Source organism: Neltuma alba, unplaced genomic scaffold (assembly GCF_004799145.2).
Source record: "Neltuma alba isolate B1F8T4 unplaced genomic scaffold, ASM479914v2 tig00003340_pilon, whole genome shotgun sequence".
Taxonomy (NCBI): Eukaryota; Viridiplantae; Streptophyta; class Magnoliopsida; order Fabales; family Fabaceae; genus Neltuma; species Neltuma alba.
Window position 1 is genome coordinate 10,407 of NW_021633242.1, and position 12,546 is coordinate 22,952.

The 12,546-nt window shown below is 33.5% G+C and overlaps 1 protein-coding gene across 2 annotated transcripts; it reads right to left on the bottom strand.

Annotated features, from left to right (window-relative positions):
• On the bottom strand, positions 1 to 7,670 carry LOC114741260 (putative exosome complex component rrp40). 2 transcript variants are annotated; one of them, XM_028929513.1, is made up of 11 exons: positions 7,598 to 7,670; positions 5,319 to 5,429; positions 5,150 to 5,224; positions 4,217 to 4,303; positions 3,524 to 3,580; positions 2,559 to 2,651; positions 1,936 to 2,008; positions 1,709 to 1,784; positions 1,546 to 1,636; positions 1,015 to 1,150; positions 1 to 376 (listed from the first exon to the last, which is right to left on the bottom strand). In XM_028929513.1, the coding sequence occupies exons 2-10, from the start codon at positions 5,367 to 5,369 to the stop codon at positions 1,031 to 1,033; spliced, it is 723 nt and encodes a 240-aa protein (XP_028785346.1). In that variant the 5' UTR covers positions 5,370 to 5,429; positions 7,598 to 7,670; the 3' UTR covers positions 1 to 376; positions 1,015 to 1,030. The 2 variants fall into 2 exon arrangements, with proteins under 2 accessions (XP_028785346.1, XP_028785347.1); XM_028929514.1 differs by lacking the exon at positions 5,319 to 5,429 and having other exon boundaries at positions 7,598 to 7,647.
• Positions 7,671 to 12,546: the final 4,876 nt, after the last annotated feature.

Here is a 12,546-nt window from a genome sequence, read left to right on the forward strand (position 1 = left end):
TGAGTATGAATTAAATATGCTAGCAGCGATAACATACGCAATCATGTCAGCTAATTCACATATCCCGCAAGTGAGAATGTCGATAAAAGCAGGCTGGAAAGAGTTCATAACAAGAAAACTATCATTTGAATGTCAAATAACAAAAAAAGAATGGACCTACAATGATTTACCAATACTACTAGCATTTGATACAGGACCTAACTTTGCACCAGATATTCTGGGAGACAGTAAATATACCAACAAACCTAGGTCCTAAAATTGAAAATTACATTTAACATCATGACTTTGCGATTAACTTTCTGTAACTTGGCGCTCTAGAGTAAGGTGGGTGAAAATCCTTCGTACACTTGGCCAGTGCTTGTAAAGCATGTTCATTCTGTAACAATGCAAGGTTAATTTCAAGAAATCTAAAGAGAAATTCTCAAATGAATCAAATATGAAATTTTCATATGAATCCAATTTATAGAAGATAAGCATATCAAACCAATCGGAAAGAAACATGCAAATATACTGAAGGATGGCAACAAGAAACCTTATCTCATTAGATGTGGTTGGCTACATGTAAGCCACGACATTACGCTCTATCGACAACTAAACCTTTGGATAAATTATTAACAAAAATGTCTCGCTCAGTAACTCTATGGAGCGTTCTTTTTTATCTTTCTCCACCTCGTTTTAAAAGGTTCCATACTGCTTGATTTTCTTTTCTCGCCAACGCATCTAACAGCCCTCTTTAAAAGTTTCAATATTATAAGCATCTATATTTCTTTCTCTTCATTAAATCGCTCCTCTCTGCTAAATTATTTGACTTGGACTGTTTTTTTAATTAAACGAATTTAAATGGCATGGAATTCCAGGAATATAGAAACAATTTCTCCACTTCTTCATAAAACTCACCTTTCACAAGCTCACTTGCCTTTTGATTTGGTCTATCAATTGTAAACTATGTTCACCTCAGAACCTCGTTTAAAAGGATTATAAACTGAAATTGCCCGATCAAAGTTAAGTACTTACATGTAAGACAACTTGATCACTGGATTCTCTGAAGCAGCTTGTCAGCCATTATTCTCTGCTGGACCCCACTCAATGACTCTGAGTTCATAATTGCATTAGCGACAATAATGGTTGTCGATGGAGATTCTGCATTAACCTAAGCACGATTATAAAAGAACAAAAATATGCAATTAGCAGATATCACTTGAGCCCATTTTCAAGAATAGTGAATATATATCATGAAAGTTGAATTTACTGCACTATTGTTTTCTTGTATACATTGAAATTTGCAATTTTTTGTCCGGTCATTATCTTTCTGCTAAACTCTTGTTTTTTTTTTCCCTTCGGTCGATTAAGGAAAAAAAGGAAGAAGAAACCTTCAAATTCCTCAGCATAGCAAGGGGGGTTGTTCTAGTCACATCTTAAACTAGTGTTGAACGCATATGAACGAGAGTTCCCAAATCCAGCCCAAGCAATGATCATCATATATAGCATAAAGGGACAAGCAAAGGGCAACATACGAAACAGTGAATAGAATGTGATAATGCATACCCAAACGCGACCATTTAAGCCAACTGCTATCTCAAATGACAATTTCTTCCCTAAAGAATCAAGGACTGGACACGTGGGCGAGCTGAGCAGCCTATAAACAACAGAGGACGTCAGTACCTGTTAACACTGAGCACGAATGACAAACAAAAATGAAAACTCTTACATCCTTGATAAACCAGTTGTGCATTCAAACATATAGCCATCCTTCAACACACCATATTCTCCTGCTTTCCCACTGGCTACACGCAGCAAAAGAACAACAAAATTGAAAGAATTAAGTCCATAAAAATAAAATATAATGAAAATTAGCCCCAAAAAGACACAACTTCATGACTAGGTATAAATCAAAAAGCATGTGAGAAATAAGAATGCAAGGAACTGGATAGCTACCATCAGTGCAAGACAGTTCAGGATTTATTCCAGGGTTAGCTTTCACAACCCGCACATAAAGCAGAGTACCCACCTGCAAGAAAGCACAAAGGCTGCAGAAACACAATGGACTAACCAACAAAAGCTTGGATGATAAATGACCAAGATTGCCAAACGAAGGGTTGGTTTGCCATCTAATTTTATAATTTTCCCTCTTTCGTAAACACACAATACATTTTTAGAAGAAAATTATTCAGTTGTAACCTCTATACAATAAATTAAAAAAAAAAAATCCAAAACTAACTTTTTGATAAAGAAAATCCAAAGCGAATAGCCAATGGTAATATCATTTCTTGTTGAGAAAGATTCTCAGATATATTCTTGATCGCATCCTAAGGTACAATTTTTTTGACAAAAATAATCAGTTAATTCATTCTTCTAAACCAGCACAATCAAAGAGTTTTGGCTGATAAATTAATTTACCCACCAAGCATATAGTTACATATGACAGTTAACACATAGCTCCCTACCAGAAAAGTAGATCAATTGATTTAGACACCAACCAAGCATATAGGTCCACATAATGCAATAAGAAAGAACCCTAAGTTATATTTGAGCATAACATACAATCACTCTCTACACACCTCAAATTTAGGTATATTTCTTCTAGTTCCTCCTTCAAATGCAAGCACAGGCAAATATGCTATAGCAGGTCCTTTTATGTCCACAAGAAAATTCTGCAAAATAATCACTTGATCATTATTTTATTAAAAATAATAAACCTTTGAAGTTGAGATTTTGTGGAACAAGGTCAAATTTCATGTATATAGAAGAATGTGAAAGATGACTGAGAATTGAGTCATATTTAATATGACGCAGAACAAGAGATTGAGAAAATTCAAGCCAAGGAGGAGAAATTATGATCTTCAACAGGAAAAAGAAGCTTCGTCCAAAAAATGCCACTCAACCACTACTCTGAAAGATTGCCTGGTATTATACTTTACACTCATTTTCAACTAAATGTTAGTTCTCCCAGGATCAGCTCAGTTATGAATGGAACCAAGAATTTTGTTGTGTTCCTATTTCTTAAAGGAATCAGATTTTCACGGTCAATTACAAGACTTCTTTAATCAAGTCAACTTAAAATTAAATAAAGAATAAGTACTGTTGAAATATCCTCCACTGGTAGCAAATACAAATAACCTTTCAACTAAGTTTGCTCCATACACAAAGATTGGGAATCAAACCCTCAACTGCTTGCTTAAGGGAAGAGAACCCCTACCACCCACACTAACGTGAGTTAGTTTTCCTATCATATAGTCCTAATGTTTTGAAGAATGCATCATTGTAGTCATGAACTTAACTCAGTTTTCCACGGCCAAGATTAAATAAATGGCAACATTTGAGGCACTATATTGACGGTGGTGGTATCCTTCAAGAAACCATGTGATGGTTTAGTCTTTAGTAAATCATGATGCATTCATTCTAAAGGACTTCCTTTTGGAAAAACTCGGAGACTCCATGCTTAAAATTTGTGGTCACAAAGAAAAACTAAAATTTGAGTCAAAAAAATTATGAAAGGAAAAAAGAAAGAAGAGAAACTCCTTACATCTGATCTGATGTCTACAACAATTCCAAGAACAGAATCTTCTACATGGGGCACATACTGTTCAACAAAGCACGATCATAAATTAGAACATCGAAAAGAATAAAGAACTTTTCCCCAGGAAGGGAAAGAAAGAGTCAAATGCCATTTACATGCAAAAGAAAGGGTTTATAATACATAATATAACCTTGTATGGGAATGATCAACCTGAAATTCAGAATAGGAGTAAAGCTTCTGGCAGAATGCAAGCTATTACTACCATGGATGTAAAAGTTTAGCACCCATATGTTGATATAGACATATATATATATAAACAGTCATGCATGCTATACGTACACAGATATATAAATAAGCCTTTAACCTGAATTGTAGCTTCTTGTGATAATTCAGATTTTGACTTCCTAACCTTTGACACTTATAAAATCATCTAAGTTCCCAATTAAGTTGAAATGTTGAAAGTATTCCTTTAAGTAAGTCCTTTTCTTATGTGTTACAACAAATTCCATATAAAAGCAAAATACACCGGACATTTTGGCACAAGTTAATAGCTTTGGGGCAATAAACAGAATAATGTTGTACAAAGTCACAATGGAGTTGAGTCTATATCTAGCACCACCAATGCAAGTCAGAAAACATGCCTTCACAGTTCAGGCATTAAATTAAATTAAATACATAGATACAACTACAATAACATACCCTTTTCTGAGAACTTTCAACCCAATATTTGTTGGGCTTTGAGAATCTTAGCCTGCCAGCCTTCATTACTGAAATTGCATCACAGTCCTAGCAAATAGATACCGGTAAGAATCAGTTACACCAAGAAATGAACAAAATGAGGAAAATAGAGAAGAATCATAGATTATTTCCTTACTGTTCATGTTTTATGGGATGCTGAATTTGGAAATTAGCATATGGGAAGATAAGGACAAAACATATAGGTTCATATTGAGAGGTATGATGAATTGAAATCATCAGATATAATAATCATCAGTTTCGGTGGCATGAAAATCTAGCACTACTAAATAAAGCATTCAATCTCTCTATCTATAAATAAAAGAAGAAAAAACATTTTAACAATTTATAACATGTTTGTCTAGGTCCTCTAGCTCTAGTCAATAGCAGGACAAAAAGAAAAAGAAAAGAAAGGGGAAAAAAACCAAGACATAACAAAGAACTATGAATGTGTAAACAATAGTAACATTGACGAATAAAGGAACAATGTAAAAACTTATAATATTGGACATTTGATACAAGACGACCTTGAAACCTTCCCTGAAGACTTATGAACCCAAAAGTAAATAAATAAATAAACTATCACGCTTTATTACAATGATGACAGAGGAAATAACAAAAAAGTTATCTCCAAGACTAGAAACTTCAAACTTTAATCTTAACAATAAATACAAGAAGGAAAAGAAAATAAAAATCAAACATCAATTTATCACTGGCTAGTCAATGAAGATTCTTCGTGGAATAGAACATGCAGCTTATTTCAGCATATCTGCTGGTTATGTGCGTGCGTGCGTGCCTATGTAATGTGTACATTACCATGCACGTTTAAAATATGATGACCAAAGCACACTTATCATCATCATAATTGCATTAAGTATTAGAAAACCAAAGACTTGCCTGGTATAGACCACCTCCAAGCTTAACTGTTTGGTTTGACATGCTAGAGAGATCAAGAACTACATCTCCAGGAACCTATAAAACAATTAAAGGGAAATATAGATAACAGTAAAAAAAAAAAAAAAATCCATTGAATTGTTTTTAGTTACACAAGAGATCAAGCGCTCACCACTGATTGGTCTATCAAGCTAGTAGATAAAGTAGATGGTTTATTTTCCATCAAATGAACTAAACGAAAGATACGCCGCCTCTTCAGAAGTTCCAATAACTTTTATTTGAACTGCAGACCAAAAAAAAAGAAAAGGGGAGGTTTCTTGTTACCACATAATATTAAGGGGGTATTTGGATACAACTTTCAGGGCTCCAAAAGTCCATTTTGATAATCTAACTTCCACTAAACTGATGTTTGGGTAGGAAAACTATTTTTCTGAAAGCTCATCCACAAATCTTAATGGTCAAGAAAAAGTCAGTTTGAAAAATGCAAGTAGGAGTTGCTTTTAACGTTTTGAAAGTCAGCTTGGTAAATGTAATTAAGGCAAACCGAGAACTAAACACACTAAGGTCAGAATGGAGGTCTGCTATGTTAAGAAAGTGGAAGGGGGACCAGAATGGCAACAAATGTGCACATGAAGCAATGGACAAATAAATGCCTTCAACACCACGATAGAGTACATCAAAGCCAGCACAACAGGAGGTCAACATCATGCTTGGAAACTGGATTACATGATTCAAGAAACTCTTCAAACACGCAAGATAACTTCCAAAATCTATACAACAAATTATCTAGCCAATATCTAAGACAATTACCAAAGGGAAAAATCACAATAAATGAAACTAATTACACGTCAAATTCTACAGCCTATGTGCCAAACGAATTGAAGTTAAATACTCAACAAGAGTAAAAAGGATTCATTTTAGCAGATAGTATCTAAAACCATTTTTGGTTTTTAAGAAATAATGCTGCAAGAACTACTCCGCCCTTCTTCCATCTTTCCTTCCACCATTTTTCAATCATTATAAAAAATGGTGCTCGCTCTTGTCCATGTAGATATATGGACTATACGACAACTAAGCATTAAGCCAGTAAGAGAATTGTTGGCAACTGTAAATACAGCAACTATAGTAGAATTTAATTCAAAACCCAAAAATGCAAACACAGAATCAAGCTCTATGACAAATCCATAGCAGAAAGTTTGGGATTCAGAGTTGCAAGGTAACAAGAACGGCAAACCATAAGCAGGATATCTTCAGGTTGGACAAAAGAATCAGCTTTCGCAGATTGCGATTTGTTGGAAGAAGAAAGAAAAGCTTTCCCAAAGGACGCTGGCTGGAGAGATGGTGAGCACTAGGGGTGGAAACAGGCGAGACTTTCCCCTTGACAGGCTAGGCCTATAAACCAGCTTGAGCCTGGCCTATGGGTTGTTAAAGGCTTTATTTTCAGCCTAAGCCCAGCCTGTATAAAGGCCTGGCTTGGTCTAAAGCCTATTAAAAGGCCTACATTTTTTTCAAAAACTATAAACATGCTAACAGGGCTAGGCTGAAAATAGGCTTTTACAAAAAAAAATACCTAAGCCTTTAACCAGGCCAAAAACAGGCCATATATGCATAAATAAATTCAAAATTATAATAACCAGTCCAAAATTATCTAAAATACAACACAAAATCTAATATAATCTAATTAATCAACAAGATAATACCAAATGCAAAATGGGAACAAGTTTCATTACAAGTACACTAATTTTGACCAAATAAAAGTATAGCCGTCTGTCACAGATCATCAAATTTTCAACATAATTTCTTCTTGTTTGAACACCTTGAAAAGAAGAAATGAAATGTATAATATATTGGCAATGAATCATAAACTAGAAATGAATCATCAAGCATGTATTAGCACTTTAGCATATATCAGTTGAATGACTAAAAACATGCTTCCACTCTCTAGGAAAATGTGTAAGAAACCTGATGAATCAAAAGTTAACAAAAATATCCACAACACTAAAATTCCTAGTTTGCTGTAGAAAAATTCTGATAAAATCTTGATCCATTGGCACAACACAGGCTATTGTAGAATCTATAAATAAGGCACGCCTAAAAGAACAATGAAAAATTATAAAACATAAGCAAAGCACTGTATGATTAAAATTTTGATAAAAATCTATTACTGTCCATATATATTATATATATTCATGGCGGTGACTTCAGATTTCTGCCATGAATATATATAGATATATATATATGGGAATATAAACATGGGACCTTGTGTGTGTGTGTATTCATGGCGGTGACTTCTGATTTCAGCGATTTCTTCCATGAATATATACAAATGTCATATTCAGACTTCAGATTTCTGCCCTGAATAATGAAATCATATCAACAGTCGACCGCTTTTGTTATTTGAATACGATCGACGAGAGAAAGTAGTGTTCTAGTTTGTAACAAAAAGCTTACCTATTGACGACACACGAGCTAAATGAGGACTGAAGAGGAGAGATTAGATCTGGAGATTGGGATAGTGAGCCAACGGCCGACCTGGGAGCTCGGAACTGCAGAGTGAACGACAGCAATGCTGTGGCTTGCGAGGTCCGACCGTGTGAGGTCGGAACTGGAGATCGTGAAGGACACTGGTGAGACTTAGAGAATGGAGAACAAACTGGAGATGGAGACCTCGAGCGGCGGCTAGAGTGAACTAAGGAGTTAAAAGACAGACAAAAAACAAGAAAAGAAACTGACGTATGTTTGGCTCACAAAGGGATGGAAGGAGAGAGATTTTAATGGACAAAAAAAAAAAAAAAAGAGGAGTTTTAATATTATCTTTATTTGGGATGAGGGATTTGGAAGAGAGAAGAGGGAGGGGAAAAGATTTTAATCATTTATTCTTATTTGACAACATACAAATTTTAGGATGGGAGAAAAATTCCCTCCCCTCCTCTCCTCTCCTCTCCTCAACCTCTCCTCCAAAATTAGGAGAATTTGAAGAAAAAAGGTAATATTTTCCTATGTTGTGACCATATGCCTTTATTTATTTTTAATATCTCTATATTACTCTAAATGTTTTTCTTCTTGTCTCCAGACACTACTCTTTCTTTTGTATATAAATGTGAAATTTGAAAAGATAAAATAAACAATTCAATGAATAAAATTTTGAGGATTTAAATTTTGACATGAATAATTTTATATGTCAAAATTTAAATCCCCAGAGCTTTTTAGTCATAAAGATAAAAATAGATGAAAACGAGGTCTCACATCTAATGAGCTTATTTGTTTGACCAAATATTTCATTTAAAGATGGGATACAGTACAAGTTGTGGCTGAACATTATTTTAACCTTCTTTTCAATAATACTTCATGCTCTAGAGTATATTAGAATTTTGGTATAAGTATTGGTTAATATATTAAATATTATTTATAATTCTATTTTATTAAACATTCTATAACATTTGAAAAAATAATCTTAAATAAAATAAGGACAAAATTGTCCATGTTAAAATATTTTTCCCTCCCCTCCTCTCATAAACCAAACAAAGTAATATTAAAATTCCTTCCTTCCCTTTCTTTTTTATAAATCTAAATAAGATAATATTAAAATTGTTCCACTCTCCTTCCCTCCCCTTCCCTCTATTAAAATCCCTCTCCTCTCTTTCCTCTCATTGAGCCAAACAAACCCTTAATACGAAAGGAGGGAAGAGAAGGAATTTTAATATTACCTTGTTTGGTTTAGGAAGGAAGAGGAGACAAAATATTTTTATATGAACAACTTACCTTATATTATTTAAGTTGATTTTTACAAACTTTATAAAGTAATTAATAAAATATAATTATAAATAACATTTAATATATGATATCAACTTTTCATAATTAGCCAAATTAAATAAATGTAACGATAATACATAATTAATAGTTATTATATATCTAATAACTATAATTGTATTTTATCCAAAATTTGGTCTAATAAAGTAAATATATTTAATTTGAGTATTTTTTTTAGCTTTCATTTTTCTCTGCGTTGTTGATACAGGTAGTCAAATAACTTTTTTAAAAAAGAAATAGATGACTTATTTTTATGTTTTTGTTTTAAATGCTTGATTTGCGTTTGGAAATTAAAATATATTTGATAGCAATTTATATATATATTTGATAGCATATAAATGAGGGAAGAGAGGCATGATTGAATCCACAAATATCCCAAATCACATGTAATTTGCAGTGAAGGGTAACATGAGATTATTAGAAAATAATATGAGAAATTAGTTAACACAAGTCAAAATATTATTTTTCCCCCTCCAAATTTTCCCAATTTTGGAGGGGAGGGAGGGGAAAATGTTAAAATTTTTTCTCTCCCCTCCTAAAATTTTTATCTTGCCAAATGAGGAAAAATAATTAAAATCCCTCCTCCTCCTTCTTCTCTCCTCCAAATCCTTCGTACCAAACACAGTGCAAGGGAGCAAGGGCAGAGAAAATATATATATATTTTGCAAACTTAACTAATTGGGTTTAAAATTATAAATCGTGCGTGATAAATAACAAAAAACGCATTGGTGTAGTGGTAAGATTACAACCTTCTCAACTATAGGTCTTGAGTTTAAGACTCATTTTTAACATAATTGAACATAAATACAAAATATTGCAAATGCATGACAAGCCCAGGCCGCCAAACAAGTTTTATAGGCTTTTTATAAAACCTGAGCCTTGCCTGTTAAGCAAAATAGGTCCTCAAAGAGGTCTAAGCCTGTGCCTATATTTTAACAGGTCTGGCCTAATTAGGCCAAAAACAGGCCAGCCTAAAGGTTCATGACAAACTGCCTGGCCTATTTTTACCCTTAACGGCAATGGCGAGTCCAAAGATTGAGAGAGCCAAGCAAGAGAGAATGCAGAGTCGAGCAGGAGCGGCGATGCTACTATGCGAGTGTGAGTGAAAAACCTGAATTCGCATTACAAGCTGTTTTAATAAAAATGGGAACATTGCAAATTTGCAATTACAAGTACTATAAGCCATTAGATGAATCCAATAGCTTCGATTAACGCACAATACAAAATGCACAGGAGGGGATCTGTATCCCAAGTTGTATACTAAATTTAATTGTTATAAAAAGAAAAAAAAATTAGAGGGTAGAACAGAGAATAGCAAGAGTGCAAGACAAGAAATTGGGAGAAAAATTAAAGGAGAACTTCTCATTCAGTTGCGTACGAATACCTCATATATAGCCTTTATTTAAAGGCTTCCAACTATTAAAATTTAGTTCCAATATTACAAAAAAATAAAGAGAAATGTAATGGTGTTAATCATTAAAAACTCTTTTCGAGTCATTTATTGGGAAAATTATAAGTTTAGGACATTCAAAGTTAAAGAATAAGGGGAAGAGTTATGGATATCCACGTTTGCAATATTTATAATACTCCTCCTTGATTGTTCATAACAAATATTGTGCATCATTAAAACCTTAATAGAAAAAACATATTTGGACAAAAACTTAGTGAAGGAGAAGAGTACACAATATCCAAATACTTATTCAAGTTGTCACATTAAAAATCTTTTCACGAAAATCCAGGGGGATAAAACCTTGAAAATTAAAAGAATACACCGAATAGATCTTGCTCATCCCTCTAATGATAATATCACTTTATGTCCTTGAATCTGCGCGTTATAATACCATAAACTAACTTCTCAAATGTTTTAGTTGTTAGTGCTTTAGTAGATATTCAGTATTGTTCTCATTTATAGTCTTTATGTGATGCTCATTTTTGTGGATATTTTCAAAACTTAATGAATTTCTTTAAGACTTAGAAGAATATGAAGCATCATTAATAACAAGTTGTCACATCCCAAGAAATTTCACCTGGACACAGGAAAACAAAAATTGGGATGAGGGCCAATGTAGAAATTAGATGGAAAGATGAAACTACTTTTGACATGAAACCCTGATAAGGTCCGGGCTGACCTTTCTATAATTAGCGATCCAGAAAGGGCAAAACTAGAAAGTTAGAGAAAAATTACAAAAAATTTCTGAAAAATAGTAAAAAAAAAATGAATTACAGGTTTTCAAACCTCAAATTGAGTCCTGAGAGTTGAAAATAGTGGAAAATAGACTATTTTGGAATTTTCCAAAAACGAAGGATTTTCGGAAAAACAATGGAGAATTGGGCAAAAATAATTATTTAAAATAGCTGGAGGCCTCAATAAATTTGGAAAAAATATGGATAAATTCTATAAATATGGGAAAGAATTTATAAAATTGGTTTTAGGCCCTGGAAGTCTAATAATTTATTTACGGGAATTTATTGTCCCTCAGAATCACCGATAAAGGACGAATCAGAGAAAATTCAAAATAAATACCTAAAGGTGGCAAAAAATTATGAAAATTTCCATATCATATTCTTATATTAAAAGGTGAATTATCATGAAAATAAATGGATTTTTAGAATCCTAGAAAAATTTCAGATTATTACGGTGAATAGTAACCGAAAAAGTTCGGAATGGTTTGAGATAGTGATTTGGTTTGTGGGCCAGCCCAAACCATTTGTGGGATCCAAAATAGACCCATTAAAGATCCAATTTCGTGCACTTTCCAGATTCCATTATTTTTATTAAATAAAAAGTGAAAATTCATTGGAAAATTCTTGGAAATATCTAGCCAATGCACACTTGTGCAAATCTGATCATTCCCACACTTGATGGCTGCCACCTACACCCTTGAGGTGTCCCTTAATTTGGCCAGATCAAGGGAGAGAGGGCAGACCACATTTTTCTATAAATATCGCCTTGGAAAATACAAATAAATGTTGAAAAATTAGAAAAATAAGGGGAGACTCTGCCATTGTTCATCCAGCACCCCTGTTCAAAAATTTTGAGGTGTTTTAGGCAAGGAATCATCCAACTTACTTCAAGAAAATATTTAGGTATGTCTAAGCATCATTATCCCTAAGTTTTAAATTGATTGGATAAAGATTTTGGCTTGGAAAAATCTTGGAAATTCTGCTAAAATTTGGTTGGGATGTGTGATGCTAAGGAAAGGATAGAAACCTTACTAATCAAGTGGAATAAGCAAGATTAAGTGATGTATGGATTGATTTTTGGATGAAATCAATGTTAGGGTTTAAGGGGAGAATTTCGACCAGCACTGTTCATGCAGGATCTGATTGTTTTGGCTTGATTTGATGATTCCAATGGCTTTAAAACCTGTTTTTGTGTAGGGGTATGTTGTTGGGAAGTGTTTAAAATCGTTGGAATAAAAAATGAAATTTTTGGAAACATATACCCCCTATTCGGCCAAACCAGGTTAATGGGGAAGGAGTTTGAATTTCAAAAATCTGATTGCATATTTGGATTCTTCATGAAAAATTGTGTAGGATTGAGTCATGAGATGATTGATTCTAAAGGAGGAATCATTTTGTTAAAAATC

Bases quoted from the DNA above. Each gene is read 5' to 3' on its own strand.
- LOC114741260 (XM_028929513.1), bottom strand. From the start codon at position 5,369: ATGGAAAATAAACCATCTACTTTATCTACTAGCTTGATAGACCAATCA. The intron at 3,581-4,216 runs GTATGTTATTGT...TTTGTTGAACAG, and splicing joins TTGAAAGTTCTCAGAAAAGG to TATGTGCCCCATGTAGAAGA. The intron at 1,785-1,935 runs GTAGCTATCCAG...TGCTGCGTGTAG, and splicing joins TGAACTGTCTTGCACTGATG to CCAGTGGGAAAGCAGGAGAA.